Source organism: Coregonus clupeaformis, chromosome 23, assembly GCF_020615455.1.
Source record: "Coregonus clupeaformis isolate EN_2021a chromosome 23, ASM2061545v1, whole genome shotgun sequence".
In the NCBI taxonomy this organism is placed as follows: domain Eukaryota; kingdom Metazoa; phylum Chordata; class Actinopteri; order Salmoniformes; family Salmonidae; genus Coregonus; species Coregonus clupeaformis.
In genome coordinates, this window is record NC_059214.1 from 14,407,391 (window position 1) to 14,426,813 (window position 19,423).

General features: G+C 41.5%; 1 protein-coding gene across 1 annotated transcript in view; it reads right to left on the minus strand.

Annotated features, from left to right (window-relative positions):
• Positions 1 to 1,140: 1,140 nt before the first annotated feature.
• The window catches only part of LOC121536642 (inactive dipeptidyl peptidase 10-like), a 235,357-nt gene continuing 217,074 nt past the window's right edge, over positions 1,141 to 19,423 (minus strand). The window contains exons 10-26 of the mRNA XM_041844050.2: positions 14,012 to 14,109; positions 13,755 to 13,878; positions 13,590 to 13,628; positions 13,317 to 13,424; positions 12,681 to 12,772; positions 12,316 to 12,363; positions 10,831 to 10,952; positions 10,558 to 10,605; positions 6,548 to 6,646; positions 5,656 to 5,725; positions 5,322 to 5,516; positions 5,144 to 5,198; positions 4,906 to 5,005; positions 3,803 to 3,861; positions 3,421 to 3,493; positions 2,704 to 2,777; positions 1,141 to 1,969 (exon numbers count right to left, since the gene is read on the minus strand). Of these exons, the coding sequence (XP_041699984.1) occupies positions 1,835 to 1,969; positions 2,704 to 2,777; positions 3,421 to 3,493; positions 3,803 to 3,861; positions 4,906 to 5,005; positions 5,144 to 5,198; positions 5,322 to 5,516; positions 5,656 to 5,725; positions 6,548 to 6,646; positions 10,558 to 10,605; positions 10,831 to 10,952; positions 12,316 to 12,363; positions 12,681 to 12,772; positions 13,317 to 13,424; positions 13,590 to 13,628; positions 13,755 to 13,878; positions 14,012 to 14,109 (1,539 nt within the window). The 3' untranslated portion in view covers positions 1,141 to 1,834. The remainder of the gene's footprint in view (positions 1,970 to 2,703; positions 2,778 to 3,420; positions 3,494 to 3,802; positions 3,862 to 4,905; positions 5,006 to 5,143; positions 5,199 to 5,321; positions 5,517 to 5,655; positions 5,726 to 6,547; positions 6,647 to 10,557; positions 10,606 to 10,830; positions 10,953 to 12,315; positions 12,364 to 12,680; positions 12,773 to 13,316; positions 13,425 to 13,589; positions 13,629 to 13,754; positions 13,879 to 14,011; positions 14,110 to 19,423) is intronic.

A 19,423-nucleotide genomic window follows, 5' to 3' on the forward strand; every position in this document is an offset into this window, starting at 1 on the left:
ACCTGGCTGTGTGGCATGGCGCATTGTCCTGCTGGAAAAACCAATCCTCAGAGTTGGGGAACAATGTCAGAGCAAAAATAAGCAAGTTTTCTTCCAGGACAACCTCGTACGTGGCTTGATTCATGCGTCCTTCACAAAGACAAATATGCCCTATTCTAGCCTTGCTGAAGCAACCCCAGATCATCACCGATCCTCCACCAAATTTCACAGTGGATGCGAGACACTGTGGCTTGTATGCCTCTCCAGGTCTCCGTCTAACCATTAGACGACCAGGTGTTGGGCAAAGCTGAAAATTGGACTCATCAGAGAAGATGACCTTACTCCAGTCCTCTACAGTCCAATCCTTATGGTCTTTTTCAAACCTCAGCCTGGCTCTTCTTTGCTTATCATTGATGAAGGGCTTTTTTCTAGCTTTGCACAACTTCAGCCCTGCCCCTAGGAGCCTGTTTCGAACCGTCCTCGCCGTGCACTTCACCCCAGCTGCCGTTTGCCATTATTTTTGTAGGTCACTTGATGTCATCCTACGGTTGTTGAGTGACATTCGAATGAGTTGGCGGTCATCCCAGTCAGTAGAGAGTCATTTTCGCCCTCTGCCGGTCTGTAGCTTTGTTGTCCCCAATGTCTGCTGCTTGACCTTGTTCTTATGAACCGCCGTCTTTGAAATTTTAAGGATGGAAGCAACCTGACGCTCACTGTATCCCTCTGCCAGTAAAGCCAGAATTGAACCTTTCTTTTCCTCACTCAAAACTTTCCTTTTCAACTCTATTGGCATGGTCAATAGTTATTTTCTGATTAATATTACTTTTGAGGTACTATTAGCACTGTTTTTGCCATCCAGCTGGTCCTATTGCAAGAGGATAGTGATGACCACAGCAGTGGTTTTTATACTTTTCCCTGTTAAATAAGATTTGGTTCAGGTGATCACCTAATCAGTACCTAATTCAGTAGAATGAGGTGTGCCTGTGTTGGAATTCAACAGACACTGGAATGGAATGGCTGTCATACATGTAGAGATGCTGATTTAAGAAAAAATGTGCAGTGGTCTCTTAATTTTTTAAGTAAATACTCTAGGCTAAAGGCTTCCATGCGACAACCTGATTGGATAATGTGCTATTTTATTTTTGGCCAATCTCATGCTGCACAGGTTGTGTATTTTGTAGAATTGCATTAGTGCGACATTGGGGGAAAATGTTTTAATTTTCCAGGTCTTGTCATTGTATTTCTTGGGGAAATGTGAAGAGTGGTCCCGGTTACCTGTATTTATCCCTAATGCAAGCTCTGTAAATTGCCTTGGATAAAAGTGCCTGCTAAATGGCAAATTAGAACTGAATAGGTATCTAGGTATAAAATTCACATTACATTACAGATGTCTGAAAATAACTATAATCTTTAAATGGAAAAATAAATACATATCTCCCTTTCACATCTTTAACAGTAAAGACAAAAACATATCTCCCATACAAACAGCTAATATGAACAAGTTTCCCTTCTTCTCTACTGAAACTCTACCATGCTAACTGTATACTTATGATATTTGGAGAACACTGGTAGACCTTAATAACAACCTAAATGTTCCTAGGTGCACTGTTGCTTGATCATAGCAATAGGAAAATTATACATCACTGTATAGGAAAAATACATCTTCAATCTCATCTCAGCCTATCATTACCCTTCATAGAGCACAGCAACATTGTCTGACCCCTCTCTCATCCACATTGTCTCACCATATCTCACCACTTCTCACTGGGGGTTCCTCAGACAAACAGGTCAAAAGACCACTTTCTCATTTCCAGGAGCAACAGGTTCTACAAAAACAAGGTGAGATATGGTCATCCTAGTCATCCTCAGACACAGGAGGAGCTACAGGGATTTCCACTAGGAAGCATTCCTTGAAGAAGTTCATGACAGAGTTCAACAAGTAGCGTTGGCTCTTCACAGAGTCAATGTTGTGGCCTTCGTCTGGGAAGATCTAGGAAACAGAGAAATAAGTAGTTGTTCATTATCATTATATTGAATTCTACAGCAGAGCAGTTTTACATTTACTGTTATTACGACTTAGATAAAAAGAAGTGTTAACAATGTGAAGTGATTATCAATGTGACAACACACATGCAGAACTACTGTTATTAATTACACTTCATTTTACACTTAAAGGTAGACTCAGCGATATGACATAGATGCACAAAGTAAACAGCATAGTGGGTCAATTTCCGCAAACAACTAAGAACGGTGAAGAGCGAGCCTTAACTTCTCTACTGTTTTGGTCCCGTAGCTACCACATTTTAAGAAGCCAACTCCTGCACAGATACGGTGTGTGACTGTGTGAGAGCGAAGTCTTGCATCTGGCTCATCGCAACATCTGCAATGCTGCTCGTGGCAAAGTAATTTAGCTGAGTCTACCTTTGCTTTAATTCTCCCTCTTACCATTATCACTCCACTATTACTTTCTTGAATTCTCCCTGTCCCTCCTCTCCCACTTACTTTTCAAAGATGGGGCCTTTTTTAAATATCAGACAGATTTTCTTCAGGGCAAGTTTGGCACCACGCAGCAGGTAACCATTTTCACTTTGTCAAACTTTAAATAATAAATGATTCAATGCAGAGGGGGAAGGTCAGCTTGAATTATACATGCTTCACTGAGGACTCCTTTGTCAGGGACATTAAATGGCACTTGGCACAGGAAGGGAGAATGTAACTGGTCACCTGCAGACTGTAGTTAACGTTTGATATTGACAGCAGTTTCACCAGCTCCGCGGAATGCTGGAAATGAACGGTGGCTGAAAGAGAGATAATGATAAGTGAAACGTTGGTGTCCTTGCTCGACAGGCATTTTCATCCAAAAATGACTAACATTGTAGGCAATGTCGCATAATTAAATGTAATACTACATGGTTGAGACTGCAGCAATGCAGACAAAAAGCAATATCCATTGTCATAGTCACTAAGCTATTCAGAGATGAAATAGATCTGATACAGTAGATAAAGCTATAGCATGATGTACAACAGAAGCCATGATTCTTCTCATAAGATAAGTTCTAAATATAAAATGCACTGTGTTTCAGGTATAAATGTGCACAGACTTAAAATCTAGCATGTGCACAAGTACCTGGTATGCAATTATAACATGTGCTGCTCAGTTCTATTTTGTGAGTGCCTGTCAATCATAACTTATTAATTTCATTAACAACAGTATGATACTTTTAATCACCACTTAAGGCTAACAATCAGTTAATCAACTGAACACATGAATAAGCCCATTGCTTGACCTAAACACTGTCTGACTGACAGATAAAACACTAATTAGATAACGGCTTGTCTCCTATCTTTTTCATTAAACCTACAAAAAAAGCTTCACATTTAAGTCCAACAATAGTGTGCAATCACTGCCCAGAGTAGCAACTAGAGAAAACTAGAATTCACCATCGGCTGTTCCATGGATGATGAGAAACTTCTGATGACCTGTGCCTGTGATGTTGGGAAGCAGACTGGAGAGCTGTTCGAGACACAATGACAATTTTATATCAGTGAGAGATACTGAAAACATACTGTAAATACCAACTAGTTTTCTCCAAGATTTCGCAGAGAAATGCATTCAAGCACAGCTTGGTGTGATTTAACAGAGGCTTGCCACTACCAGAGGCTTGCCATTAGAGAAGAATCAACAGTTATGATGCTATTGCACTGTAACATGTGTTTATTGGATGAATTGCTAATGATAAGATTAAATGTAGAATATTCAAAGTGCTTCCACCTTGACCACCTCTCAATATAAAAAAAAAAAAACGTGGAAAGTCAATCATACCTGGTATTTACGATCATCCTGGACCGGAAACCCAAAGTATCGCTCAGTGAAGGCCGAACCTTTAGAAAAATTCACAAAACAACATAGTTAAGTGTGTGAACATCTTAAAGGAAAAATCCACTAGAAAAATATATTTTGGTATGTCCTTCATTAGTCCACTATTAATACAGTCCAAAAATAGAATTTAACCATCTAGTGTTCAGCGAAATAACAACACAATGTCAAATACAGGTAGCCCAGTCATATAATTAACATCCAATCACATTAACTGTTACTCTCTCGTGGGAATTCCACTAACGGTCCATATGTAGCCAAACGTAGCTGCTGTTCATTCAAAAGTACGGCCCGCGTCCATAGAGACATATACCAGCTCTACTGGTAGTACTGCTACTACCAGCAGTACTACACCTGCACCTGTCGACGACACAAGTTGTTCTGCTTCCACGAGCACATCCAATGCTAGCATCAGTAATTCTACATTTGTTGCTAGCCCAGCTAGCATGGACACTGACCGTTGTGAATCTGATGCAGCCAAAGAGCTACTGCCCCCTTACCCGGGAAAGCACCGAACAACAGACCGGGACGTTGGACCATCGAAGAGGCGCAAATATGAGAACTACATTGATTTGGGGTTCACTTATATTGGGACTCACACTCATTGTTATGTTTAATAAATGTATCGAATAGTGTGTGTGTGGCAGGCTTACAATGATGGTAAAAAACTACATTTGAGAGTGCGCTGACCCTGGTGCTAGAGGGGGTACGCAGCTGGAGGTTGCATGTTTGAAGGGGTACGGTACTATAAAAACTTTGGGAACCCCTGGTATAGACAACAACCACCATCAGCCTTATTGTATGCACGCATGACTGTAAGTCGCTTTGGATAAAAGCGTCTGCTAAATGGCATATTATATTATTATATTATTATTGTACGGGGCCCTACATTTCAAGTAAATGGATGAGTGCCGCACCACCTGCCATATTTGACAAAGCCTGATGTATTGTGGTCATCAGCATAACTCCTAAGAGATATTGGACATGACTTGACAAACTGTATTAAATGAATAGATGCTGAAAAGATTTATCTTAGACTGGGAAATTACCGTAGAGTCTCCAGTCTGTCACGGGAGCAACTGCAACCCCACATCTGAACATGGAGCCAGAGGAGAGGAGTAGAAGAGAGCTCAGGAAGCCCCCATAAGCCTGGGGAAACACCCCCCAAAAATGTTGGACATGCAATGTGGATATAGGTAAAAACCCATGTACTGTAAGTAAGAATACAAAAAGGGGTTATAGCAAACTATACCATATCATTAAATTTACCAAATTAAACTTCCTTACCTTTCCATAAACAGCAACCTTGTTATTATCCACATATGGCAGCTTGGTCAGGTAACTAATAAAATACAGGAGGGTATTAAAGTCTACCATTTCTGAAATGCATCGAATCAACAATTTATTTCAACAGTATCCATGCGAGAGCTTTCAGATCATGTTCAGATCATGCTCCAGTACATACTCTACTGCTGCGATCTGGTCCTGCACCTCCACAGTTCCCAAACGCTGGTGGACTTCATGTAGGACCCTCTGGCCCAGGAACCCACTCCCACTGCCGTCCAGGCGAGCCACGATGACGTTATCCGAGCTGACCAGAACCGAGTCCCAGTCCAGAACAAACTGTTCACTCACCGCCTGGCCACCGGGGGCACTGTCACTGTGGAACACAATCAAAGTTGGTCAAATTGAACTTACCAACAAGGTTCAATATCAGTGACTTCTAGTGTGTTCAGTGCTCGTTGGAATACACATATCCAAGATAAGGATGCAGGATTGGTGAAGGGTAGGATACGTACAGGATCAGCAGAAGTGGATGCGCTGTGGCCTCATCAAAATCTATTGGCAAGGTCAGCTCAAGACGTAGTGCTATAAAATAAATCAGAATTCCCTTACACCTCAAATGCACATTGATTATAGTAAGTACCAATCAGGCTTCCAAATGCAGTACCTTAACATATTATGTTTATTTCTACAATGAGAATCTTGAGAGAATCTTCATACGTTAACCTGTTCGATTGCATGGAATTATGATTTGACAAATTACATGTTACATCGCTCAACAAATTACCTAGCAACTGATTACATTGCAGACAAATGTACATGTATGGCAGCATACATACAAATCAAGACATGAAAGAGGAAAAAGGGTGAAAAAACATGGACAAAAGGCAATCCTTGAAATGGAGCTAGAAATTGAGGTGCAGTCTTAATTCAGAAGCCTTAATGAAATGTAGCACAGTGTGTCTAATTGCACACACGGTTCAGAGTGAAGAACCCATATGGCGAGCCTTCCCATCTAATTGGATCAGTAGATTGGCAGGCTTCTCATTCCAGAGCTGATTCATAATTACTTCACAAAGCTGTGCACCTGTTCTTTTAATTGTGTTTATCCCAGGTATCTGTTTATTATGTACTCCGGCACTACAAGCTCCATGGCTCACACTACATCTAAAAAGCCTGCCTGTCGAATCGTCTGCATGTAGCAGGTCAACAGCTGAAATATGTTACCTATAACTGTGCTATTATTCCATGAATGAACCACATGAGGGATAAGGATGATGATTCATGATGATGCTGATGATGACAATGACAATGATGATAACAACTATGATTATAATGCCCAAAGATGATAATGAAGATGATGGTCACGATGATAGAATGATCATGAGAAAGATTGGATTGTCATACCAAAGTTGTTGATTTGTAGGGTCCTGATATCTCTCCTTGGTATATTTCTATATAGCAGTGCATCTCTTAGTGCAGTGTTCTTCTCCAAAGTTTCATTCTCTATATACAGTGATGGAAAAATAAATAATTGGATTAGCCAGACACATAATCTCTCTTAAATCTGTCATGGTAAAGCATTATGTTTTAATATCTGCATAGACTCCTAATTGCATATAAGGTTATTACATGTATTTGCATTTACAGTGCCTTCAGAAAGTATTCACACCCCTTGACTATTTCAACATTTTGGTGTGTTACAGCCTGAATTTATAATGGATTCTATTGAGATTTTGTGTCACTAGCCTACACACAATACCCCATAATTTCAAAGTGGAATTATGTTTTTATAAATGTTACAAATTAATAAAAAATGAAAAGCTGAAATGTATTGACTATTCAACCCCTTTGTTATGGCAAGCCTAAATAAGTTTTGCTTAAAAATCTGCTTAACAAGTCACATTATAAGTTGCATGGACTTACATCTGTCTACAATAATAGTGTTTAACATGATTTTTGAATGACTACCTCATCTATGTACCTCACACATACAAATATCTGTAAGGTCCCTCAGTCAAGCAGTGCATTTCAAACACAGATTCAACCACAAAGACCAGGGAGGTTTTTCAGTGCCTCGCAAAGAATGCCACCTATTGGTAAATGGGTAAAAATAAAAATGTGTATTTTCCTGTTTCAAAAATATATAGTACAAAACAAGCTGTTCAGTTACTTACTACTCTGTCCCTCAGTGACTGCCAGCAGCACCTGCTCCGCCTCCATGGGTGCACAGGTCGTGAGAACATTGCTTGGATTGTGTTGCGAGCTATTTGCTATGAGGGGGCACAGCCCCAATGAAATCGCAGGATTTCATAGCATAAATTATAAAACAGCACAAAGTAAATGGACCATTCTGGGGGGTTCAAATGTGCATTGGTTCAGTCAGAACTTCTGGGTCTGCTCTAGTCTCCTCCTCCCAATGAGTGTCTCGCACCAAAAGGCTTACATACGCACGTGAGACTACAATATATCTGCCTTATCAGGTACAGATAGGGTTAAAGCAAATTGTAAATAAATAATCATAAAAGTCATAGGAGCCTGGGACCTGATAAACCAGAAAACTACATCCAACAAGAGTTAAAGGACAGAGGGATACACTACCTAGAACCTTCTCATCGCAGATCTGGTAGGACAAAAAAGCATGCCCAATTGTATTGTTTCCCCCTGATGTTGTTTATCAGGTTCTAATGTAGGTGACAGGGTGACATGTTGTGTGGACTAACACAGCATAAAACTGGGTGTAAAACAAAGCTGATCAAATTAATCATTCAGCTACAGTAATTTTGAGAAACAGTTTGGTCGATTTTTGGGCGTCAAATTAACCAGTAGCTGGTAGCTTGTTAGCTAGTTAGCTCCCATGCCAATTTCAAGTCTTTCTAAACTCATATCTGACTAACTTATTTCACAATGACTGTTAACTGGCTAGCTCATCATGCTTCGTGACATTATGTTAGCTAGCTATCCCCAGCTAGATAATTTGTTTTCACTTATTGCATCTGTATTCTTGTTGCGTTCTCCCTGGTGCACTCGTTAGTTCGTGAGCTGGCTGCGCTTTCTAAATAGCATAATCTAATCTGTTCAAAACAGTGGCAGCATGTGCAGCAGTGGTTATTTGGTTTTTGACGTGCAAAAAGCTCTGGCGAAGGCCTTGAGGCCGATACCTAAAGCTTATTAAAGAGCAGTGATACTATCAAGAGCAGTGTGCGGGTTTCTTTTTTTTTTTCTCATCTTATTGAACTGTTACCATGCACTTCCATCAAAGATAGCTCAGATGTGCGAGTGCCTTTTGAAGTTTGACATACAAAAGTGGAATAGGTGTATTTATGCTGTTTTTCAAATGCACAGATGGCTTTATACAGTATATCTTCTCAAAGATTTTTTGTCATGCTGCTTTGTTGACGACTCCAACCATCTCGCGCCCTGGTTATTAATTACACTTTGGATGGTGTATCAATATACCCAGTCACTACAAAGATACGGACATCCTTCCAAACTCAGTTGCAGGAGAGGAAGGGAACTGCTCAGGGATTTCACCATGAGGCCAATGGTGACTTTAAAACAGTTACAGAGTTGAATGGCTGTGATAGGAGAAAACTAAAGATTGATCAACTACATTGTAGTTACTCCACAATACCAACCTAAATGACAGAGTGAAAAGAAGGAAGCTCTACAGAATACAAATATTCCAAAACATGCATCCTGTTTGTAAAAAGGCACTAAAGTAAAACTGCAAAAAATTTCCTGAATACAAAGCGTTATGTTTGGGGAAAATCCAACACAACACATCACTGAGTACCACTCTTCATATTTTCAAGCATGGTGGTGGCTGCATCATGTTATGGGTATGCTTGTCATCGGCAAGGACTAGGGAGTTTTTTGGGGGATGAAAATAAACAGAATAGAGCTAAGCACTTGTAAAATCCTAGAGAAAAACCTGGTTCAGTCTGCTTTCCAACAGACACTGGGAGACAAATTCACCTTTCAGCAGGACAATAAACTAAAACACAAGGTCAAATATACACTGGAGTTGCTTACCAAGTCGACGTTGAATGTTCCTGAGTGGCCTAGTAAGAGTTTTGACTAGGCTTGAAAATCTATGGCAACACTTGGGCGGCAGGTAGCTTAGTGGGTAAGAGCGTTTTGCCAGTAACCGAAAGGTCGCTGGTTCTAATCCCCGAGCCGACTAGGTAAAAAATCTGTCGATGTGCCCTTGAGCAAGGCACTTAACCCTAATTGCTCCTGTAAGTCACTCTGGATAAGAGCGTCTGCTAAATGACAATTTTTTTTTACAAAATTAAAAAATTAAAATTAAAAAATTAAATTAAAATTAAAATTAAAAATTAACTTCAAAATGGCTGTCTAGCAATGATCAACAACCAACTTGACAGAGCTTGAAGAATTTAAAAAATAATAATGTACAAATATTGTACAATCCAGGTGTGCAAAGCTCTTAGAGACTTAACCAGAAAGACACAGCTGTAATTGCTGCCAAAGGTGATTCTAACATGTGTTGACTCAGGGGCGTGAATACTTATGTAAATGAATATTTTTGTATTTCATTTTCAATACATTTGCCAACATTTCTAAAAACAGGTTTTTACTTTGTCATTATGAAGTATTGTGTGTAGATGGGTGAAGAAAACAATTTACTTAATCAATTTTGAATTCAGGCTTTAACCCAACAAAATGTCGAATCAAGGGGTATGAATACTTGCTAAAGGCACATTGTATGCCATAATATCCTAAAATAGACAAATCCAATGTTGAAAATTAAACCCATTTTATTGAAACGACCAGCATAATCAAATCATACGGTGGAACTGATTCAATAGACATGATTCCTTTAATTTAATCACATTACCATATCTGTTCATACACATTTTCCAAACACATCCCACTCACCCAATGCGCACACATGCTTTAGGATACCCAGGTTGCATTTAAATATTGTACCACTTCCACATCCATCTAAATGAGGATCAAATTGCTAGGAAACTGATTCAGCGATATACATTTGTTGTGGGCCCATGGAGGATATAATGATGCAACTTTAATGAGTGAATTAATCAACATCACTCACGCACTGTGCCTGCAGAGGAGGAAGAGGCTGCATTCCAAATGACATTGTATTTCCTATTTAGTGCAGTACTTTTGACCAGGTTCCATTGGTCAAAAGTAGTGCACTGCATAGGGAATAGGCTGCAATTTGGGATGCAGACTAGGATACTGTAGTAGATAGTATAGAACCAAGTGTACTTCCAGCTGTACCTCCCTGAAAAAAGTATAACAACCTTGACCTGCTAGAAATGGTCCTTTCTTCCCCTCATCCCACTGTTCTTCCTTTCTTACACAAGCAAGCAGTATACACACAATGCCATGGTCGTCATTGTTTGAATTGTTGGTGCTCTTGTACTTACTGCTCATGTCATTCAGTTTGTAAAGGGTGGTTCTTGGTATTCCAGGACCTGCAGAAAGGAGACCAAGTATAATACATTTTGTTCTTGTAAGTATTTCTAATCATTTGTTGAGCATTTAATGAAAACATTTTTAAATGTCAATGAATGTCTGCTAATTATTATTGTAATTTAAATTCTGTACATTCAATTGAAAATGTTATATAACACACTGTAAAATTACAGGTGGCATATATCCAACTCAGATTGAACTGATTATCTTTATTGAACAATTACCTCTACAGTTCAGCAGGACATACTGATAGTCTGGGCTGAAGACTGCATCGTAGTAGGAGCATTGTGGTTTGAAAAGGGAGCAGGTCAGGCATTCACGTTGAAATGGGTCTACCACCGACACCCTGATTGAAAGAAGCAGAGAACATACTATACGATAAGAGGTCAGAGTCATATTCACTTGAGTGCTTGGTCCCTACCATACACAATGCATTCGGAAAGTATTCAGACCCCTTGACTCTTTCCCTATTTTGTTAAGTTACAGCCTTATTCTAAAATGGATTAAATCATTTTGGTGGCAGGTTTCCTACAGAAGTGACACTTGGCATTCAGGCCAAAGAGTTCAATCTTTCATCAGACCAGAGAGTCTTGTTTCTCATGGTCTGAGAGTCCTTTAGGTGCCTTTTGGCAAACTCCAAGCGGACTGTCATGTGCCTTTTACTGAGTAGTGGCTTCCGTCTGGCCACTCTACCATAAAGGCCTGATTGGTGGAGTGCTGCAGAAGGTTCTCCCATCTCCACAGAGGAACTCTGGAGTTCTGTCAGAGCGACCATTGGGTTCTTGGTCACCTCCCTGACCAAGGCCCTTCTCCCCCGATTGCTCAGTTTGGCCGGGCGGCCAGCTCTAGGACGATTCTTGGTCGTTCCAAACTTCTTCCATTTAAGAATGATGGGGGCCACTATGTTCTTGGGGACCTTCAATGCTGCATAACTTTTTTGGTACCCGTCCCCAGATCTGTGCCGCGACACAGTCCTGTCTCGGAGCTCTACAGACAATTCCTTCGACGTCATGGCTTGGTTTTTGCTCTGACATGCACTGTCAACTGTGGGACCTGATACAGACAGGTGTGTGCCTTTCCAAATCATGTCCAATCAATTGAATTTACCACAGGTGGACTCCAATCAAGTTGTTGAAACATCTCAAGGATGATCAATGGAAATGGGATGCACCTCAGCTCAATAGCAAAGGGTCTGAATACTTACAGTACCAGTCAAAAGTTTGGACATACCTACTCATTCCAGGGTTTTTCTTAATTTTTACTATTTTCTACATTGTATAAAATATATTTTGATTTGTTTAACACTTTTTTGGTTACTACAAGATTCCATATGTGTTATTTCATAGTTTTGATGTCTTCACTATTATTGTACAATGTAGAAAATAGTAAAAATAAAGAAAAACCCTTGAATGAGTAGGTGTGTCCAAACTTTTGGCTGGTACTGTATAAGGTATTTCTGTTGTATAAAAACAAATTAAACCTGTTTTCACTTTGTCATTATGGGGTATTGTGTGTAGAAGGATGAGGAAATAAATGTATTTAATCAATTTTAAAATAAGGCTGTAACGTATCAAAATGTGAAAAAAGATCAAGGGGTCTGAATACTTTCTGAATGCAAATGTCTGGACCAGAGTTGATATCTGTTGGACGTCTAACATCTGCATATTGGCAATTACTATACTTTCTAATTAAATGCATGTAAACAGTACCTGTACAGTTGTCTTTGTATTGAACCATCTTCTGTGCTAAGGAAATAACTATAGAAAGACAGAACAAAATACTTTGTTATGATCCATGTTCAGTCGGTGTGACTTTCCTGAACATTATTTTGCAACTGAATCCAGCCCTACATCGAAGGCATATTATGTCAGAGTAGGATTGCAAAATGCCGGTAACTTTCCCAAAACTCCCAGGTTTTCCAATAATCCTAGTTGGAGGAATCTGGATTTTCTGCCTATTCCCTCCTGATTCTGTGAATCTTCCATCGGGATTTTGGGAAAACCTGGGATTTAGGGAAAGTTACCAGAATTTTGCAATCCTGTGTCAGAGTATGGTCTGAGTATCAGTCACGTACACTGTGTCTGCTCCCTCATCATACTCCAGGATCTGAGACACCTCCCAGCTGCCAGAGGTCAGGTGGCGCATGTTGACCTCAACACCATTGAACTGGGCAGGTACGAGAGACAAAACAAACACACAATAGATCACCTGCAGCTACATTCTAGACGCAACATAACCTTGCATAACCCATCTTTGATTGCATAACAAAACCAGGCAACAGTAAACATGTCGTCCCCCACGAATGATGCAGCGCCCCCCTTGGGTCAATCAGTATAATGTTTAGGCAAATATGTTACTTGTGAGGAGAGGGACCTATGTACCGAATTTCATGACTTTAGGTCAAATGGTGTGAGGGGCGTGACCTTTCAAAGTTTACATTTTCAATATTTTGTTATAGCGCCACCATCTGGCCAATCAATGTCATTTTGTAAATGCCGGATCTCTATGGCAACACGCATTATTCACACACACAAGTTTCTTCAAAATCAAGCCAGTGCTGTCTGAGATATCGTGTGACTAACATACTAAAGTACTAACGGACAGAGACAGATCCACAGTCCCCTCCCCGATTTCATCATGGGGGACAACAGAGAGTGAATAACCTAATTGAGAATTTATTTACCACAACTATAACAGCTGAGCATCCTACCTGGTCAGATATCATGGCGATATGGTGGAATGACCCTCGTCCGCCATGTTTTATTGGCATGGTCAGGAAGAAGGTATTCCCATCCTTGGAAAACACTGGCTCTTCATTCTGTAAGAAAAATGAGTGTCTTACATTTTCTGGTTTTGTAAGGTATTTCCTTTGTATCCCTTACCCAGTGAAAAGTATTGCACAATATGTAGCTAAAGAAAATCTTGAATGAACTTGTGTAATACATGTGTAATAACAATAGCGATAAACCCTATGCATGCTTACCTGACGATCAAGCCACTTCTCTGATGTAATCACATGTTTCTGAGGAGGAAACAGAGAGAGGTTAGTGCAGGGTATGTGTGTCTGCTGTTCAAACCTTTAACTGTAGACATGAACAACCCATCGGACCTCTCACAGTGCAAAGACGGTAACGTGTACGATGCTCACCTTTACACATGCCCCCATAGTGACCTCACATAGCGACAGGACGGAGGTGTTCTGGGCTCGGTTCAACCAGCGCACACCGATCTTCTCATCTGTGACCCATTTCACCATGGTAATATAGTAGTCACTATAGTGGACAAAGGGCCATTGGAACAAAATTATATGCAGCCAACTGGGGCCTAACGAACGACGTTGCGATCATTGTCTTTTTTTATTGAACATGCTGGTCTCTTCACTGAACAAGTTTGTTTGATTGATACCTTTTTTCAAAGCTGTTGGGAGGTCGCAGTTCAGTTGTCTGGGATCCCCCATCCAAGCTGACGACGTAAAGCTTAACCGTGGGATTGACCTGTCCCACCTAAAACACAAATAGAAAAATCACATGCACAACAGTTTTCAATGTGCTCACCAACCATTGAGAGCATGGAAACACACACGGTACATACCATAAACATAGAAGACTGTATATTCTATACATAGAAGGCATGTACAGTATGTGATATACAGCCCCACAACATTCTGCTATATACTTATCATGTTTTTAAATGCCAGCATTCATAAACAGTCCCTCATCAGATAATATAATGACAAGGGAGAATCACAAATAGAGCAAACAAGAGTTGTGTTGCGCAGCAGCCTACGAGGCCTATCTTAACTAGGCTATTGTTTTCTCCCAGATGAGCTCAGTCCTCCCCTTAAAACATGCAGCTCATTAGTCTTTCAGGGCTAGAGGAGTACCATACCACAGATCCTAACTTAAAGATGACAGGAGTCAAACTTTGGCTTTCACTGCACTGATTCTGCCATCCCCATTATAGCCTTGCTCCACTATTCTCTTTTTTCAGCATAATCTGGTCTCTGGATGGTACTGTTATAATGATGGTTGGTTTCCTTGTATTATATCACAGAGGAGATGCTGAAACTACAAAAATAGATGCAGTAGAATGGCATATCATAAGGTAAATACAGTATGCCAACTGATATTCCAAGATAAATTAATTATCTTCTTCGCCCAACTCCCTCGATATTAGCCTCTCTCTTCTGGATATGGGCAAGATTCTCGTTGTACGTGCGTGCCTGTGTGTATGTGTGTGCGATCAAAACCTGCTGTGGTTTATTAATATGATTCCCTCCCATGAACCTCTGACTCTAGTTCTTGGTCTGGGTGAGGCAACATTCACCTACCCCACTGCCCCCTTGCCCCTCCGAGGGGTAGCTCCACTCTTACCCTCCAGAGCATTATCTCTCCTTACCATAGCATATCACAGCACTTCCCCCCTAACACTACAGATCCCTACAACCACCACCACCGTGCTCTTCAAAGGAAGCCAGTCAGTGTCGACATGAATAAAACAAGAAAGGATTTTCTAACCAGGATGAAAAAGCTAAAGCCAAAAAGCCCTGTGCAGGTTTAATTATTAATTGCACCTGTGATAAGATGTAGCTGTTTCTTCTTTATGCCCTCTGGGAGAGCCAGGAGAGGGATTTGGGCACATGGCTACTCTACACAGAATGTCCTTGTTAAATTTAAGAGTCTGGTAAGTACACCTTTTTATATACCCGTGCTGTTGAATGGAACAAACTACCACAGCAACTAAAAGCCATACCTGTAACAAGGTGACTAGGACGGAGCCAGGCGTAGGAGGTGTGAATCAAAGAACAGGGTTTATTTGGCCAATACAGCAGTCCGCAGCAATGCTTAACCAAATACAGTGAGACTTAAAATGCGTACTGGGAAAACAAAACACACGGGTGAATATCCCGGCGATAAAAGTAACATAATGCTCAACAAGAGATAGCGACACCTCCACATGGAACAACACAGAAAGACATGGGGGAGCAGAGGGAATACTTATACAGAGACTGATGAGGGGATATGAACCAGGTGTGTGTGAAAAACAACACAAAACAAATGGAATGATGAAAAGAGGAGCGGCATTGGCTAGAAGGCCGGTGACGACGAACGCCGGAGCCTGTCCGAACAAGGAGATGAGGCAGCTTCGGAGGGAGTCGTGACAATACCGACCTTAACTTCATTTAAAAAGAATGTCAAAAGCTGGCTGATGATTGAACAATATAACCATTTTTCATGTCTGTATCTACAGTTAGGTTGGAGTCATTAAAACTAGTTTTTCAACCACTCCACAAATGTCTTGTTAACAAACTATAGTTTTGGCAAGTTAGGACATCTACTCTGTGCATGACAAGTAATTTTTCCAACAATTGCTTACAGACAGATTGTTTCACTTATATAATTCACTGTAACACAATTCCAGTGGGTCAGAAGTTTATATACCCTAAGTTGACTGTGCCTTTAAATAGCTTGGAAATTTCCAGAAAATGATGTCATGGCTTTAGAAGCTTCTGATAGGCTGAATGACATAATTTGAGTCAATTGGAGGTGTACATGTGGATGTATTTCAAGGCCTACCTTCAAACTCAGTGCCTCTTTTTTGACACCATTGGAAAATCAAAAGAAATCAGCCAAAACCTCCACAAGTCTGGTTCATCCTTGGGAGCAATTTCCAAACGCCTGAAGGTACCACGTTCATCTGTACAAACAATAGTACGCAAGTATAAACACCATGGGACCACGCAGCCGTCATACTGCTCAGGAAGGAGACGCGTTCTGTCTCCTAGAGATGAACGTACTTTGGTGCGAAAAGTGGAAATCAATCCCAGAACAACAGCAAAGAACCTTGTGAAGATGCTGGAGGAAACAGGTACAAAAGTATCTATATCCACAGTAAAACGAGTCCTATATCGACATAACCTGAAAGACCGTGCAGCAAGGAAGAAGCCACTGCTCCCAAACCACCATAAAAAAGCCAGACTACGGTTTGCAACTGCACATGGGGACAAAGATCGTACTTTTTGGAGAAATGTCCTCTGGTCTGATGAAACAAAAATATAACTGTTTGGCCATAATGACCATCGTTATCTTTGGAGGAAAAAGGGGGTCTCTTGAAAGCCGAAGAACACCATCCCAACCGTGAAGCACGGGGGTGGCAGCATTATGCTGTGGGGGTGCTTTGCTGCAGGAGGGACTGGTGCACTTCACAAAATAGATGGCATCATGAGGAAGGAAAATTATGTGGATATATTGAAGCAACATCTCAAGACAAAGTAAAAGCTTGGTCGCAAATGGGTCTTCCAAATGGACAATGACCCCAAGCATACTTCCAAAGTTGTGGCAAAATGGCTTAAGGACAACAAAGTCAAGGTATTGGAGTGGCCATCACAAAGCCCTGACCTCAATCCTATAGAAAATGTGTGGGCAGAACTGAAAAAGCGTGTGCGAGCAAGGAAGGAGGCCTACAAACCTGACTCAGTTACACCAGCTCTGTCAGGAGGAATGGGCCAAAATGCACCCAACTTATTGTGGGAAGCTTGTTGAAGGCTACCCGAAACGTTTGACCAAAGTTAAACAATTTAAAGGCAATGCTACCAAATACTAATTGAGTGTATGTAAACTTCTGACCCACTGGGAATGAGATTAAATAAATAAAAGCTGAAATAAATAATTATTTCTACTATTATTCTGACATTTCACATTCTTAAAATAAAGTGGTGATCCTAACTGACCTAAGACAGGGAATATTTACTAGGATTAAATGTCAGGAATTGTGAAAAACTGAGTTTAAATGTATTTGGCTAAGGTGTATGTAAACTTCTGACTTCAACTGTATGTAATGTGTATGTATCTATGTAATGTATCTGTACTGAACAATATACACTGCTCAAAAAAATAAATGGAACACTTAAACAATACAATGTAACTCCAAGTCAATCACACTTCTGTGAAATCAAACTGTCCACTTAGGAAGCAACACTGATTGACAATACATTTCAGATGCTGTTGTGCAGGTGGAAATTATAGGCAATTAGCAAGACACCCCCAATAAAGGACTGGTTTTGCAGGTGGTGACCACAGACCACTTCTCAGTTCCTATGCTTCTTGGCTGCTGTTTTGGTCACTTTTGAATGCTGGCGGTGCTTTCACTCTAGTGGTAGCATGAGACGGAGTCTACAACCCACACAAGTGGCTCAGGTAGTGCAGCTCATCCAGGATGGCACATCAATGCGAGCTGTGGCAAGAAGGTTTGCTGTGTCTGTCAGCGTAGTGTCCAGAGCATGGAGGCGCTACCAGGAGACAGGCCAGTACATCAGGAGATGTGGAGGAGGCCGTAGGAGGGCAACAACCCAGCAGCAGGAATGCTCCTCCGCCTTTCTGCAAGGAGGAGCAGGAGGAGCACTACCAGAGCCCTGCAAAATGACCTCCAGCAGGCCACAAATGTGCATGTGTCTGCTCAAACGGTCAGAAACAGACTCCATGAGGGTGGTATGAGGGCCCGACGTCCACAGGTGGGGGTTGTGCTTACAGCCCAACACCGTGCAGGACGTTTGGCATTTGCCAGAGAACACCAAGATTGGCAAATTCGCCACTGGCACCCTGTGCTCTTCACAGATGAAAGCAGGTTCACACTGAGCACGTGACAGACGTGACAGAGTCTGGAGACGCCGTGGAGAACGTTCTGCTGCCTGCAACATCCTCCAGCATGACCGGTTTGGCGGTTGGTCAGTCATGGTGTGGGGTGGCATTTCTTTTGGGGGCCGCACAGCCCTCCATGTGCTCGCCAGAGGTAGCCTGACTGCCATTAGGTACCGAGATGAGATCACAGACCCCTTGTGAGACCATATGCTGGTGCGGTTGGCCCTGGGTTCCTCCTAATGCAAGACAATGCTAGACCTCATGTGGCTGGAGTGTGTCAGCAGTTCCTGCAAGAGGAAGGCATTGATGCTATGGACTGGCCCGCCCGTTCCCCAGACCTGAATCCAATTGAGCACATCTGGGACATCACGTCTCGCTCCATTCACCAACGCCACGTTGCACCACAGACTGTCCAGGAGTTGGCGGATGCTTTAGTCCAGGTCTGGGAGGAGATCCCTCAGGAGACCATCCGGCACCTCATCAGGAGCATGCCCAGGCGTTGTAGGGAGGTCATACAGGCACGTGGAGGCCACACACACTACTGAGCCTCATTTTGACTTGTTTTAAGGACATTACATCAAAGTTGGATCAGCCTGTAGTGTGGTTTTCCACTTTAATTTTGAGGGTGACTCCAAATCCAGACCTCCATGGGTTGATAAATTTGATTTCCATTGATAATTTTTGTGTGATTTTGTTGTCAGCACATTCAACTATGTAAAGAAAAAAGTATTTAAGATTATTTCATTCATTCAGTGTCACGGGTGCTGAAGGTGGGTGTGGTGCAGGAATCAAGCGCAGGACGCAGAAACTAAGTCCAAAAGACTTTAGTGAAATATTCACGTAGTACACGAGCACAACAAGCCCGGAGGCGAAATAAGGCGCACACAGGCGTCAAACAAAAGGCGCACTCACATGTGCGAAAAACCTCTCCAAAACAACGGAGGGAAACACGTAGCTCAGAACACCAAACAGAAGCGTAATCACACACAACACCTGACACACACAACGAGAACTAAATAGGACACTAATGAGCACTAACTAGAAACAGGTGTACAACATCAAGACAAAACCAAACGAACATGAAACATACAACGGTGGCAGCTAGTACTCCGGGGACGACGACCGCCGAAACCTGCCCGAGCAAGGAGGAGGGGCAGCCTCGGCCGAAACCGTGACATTC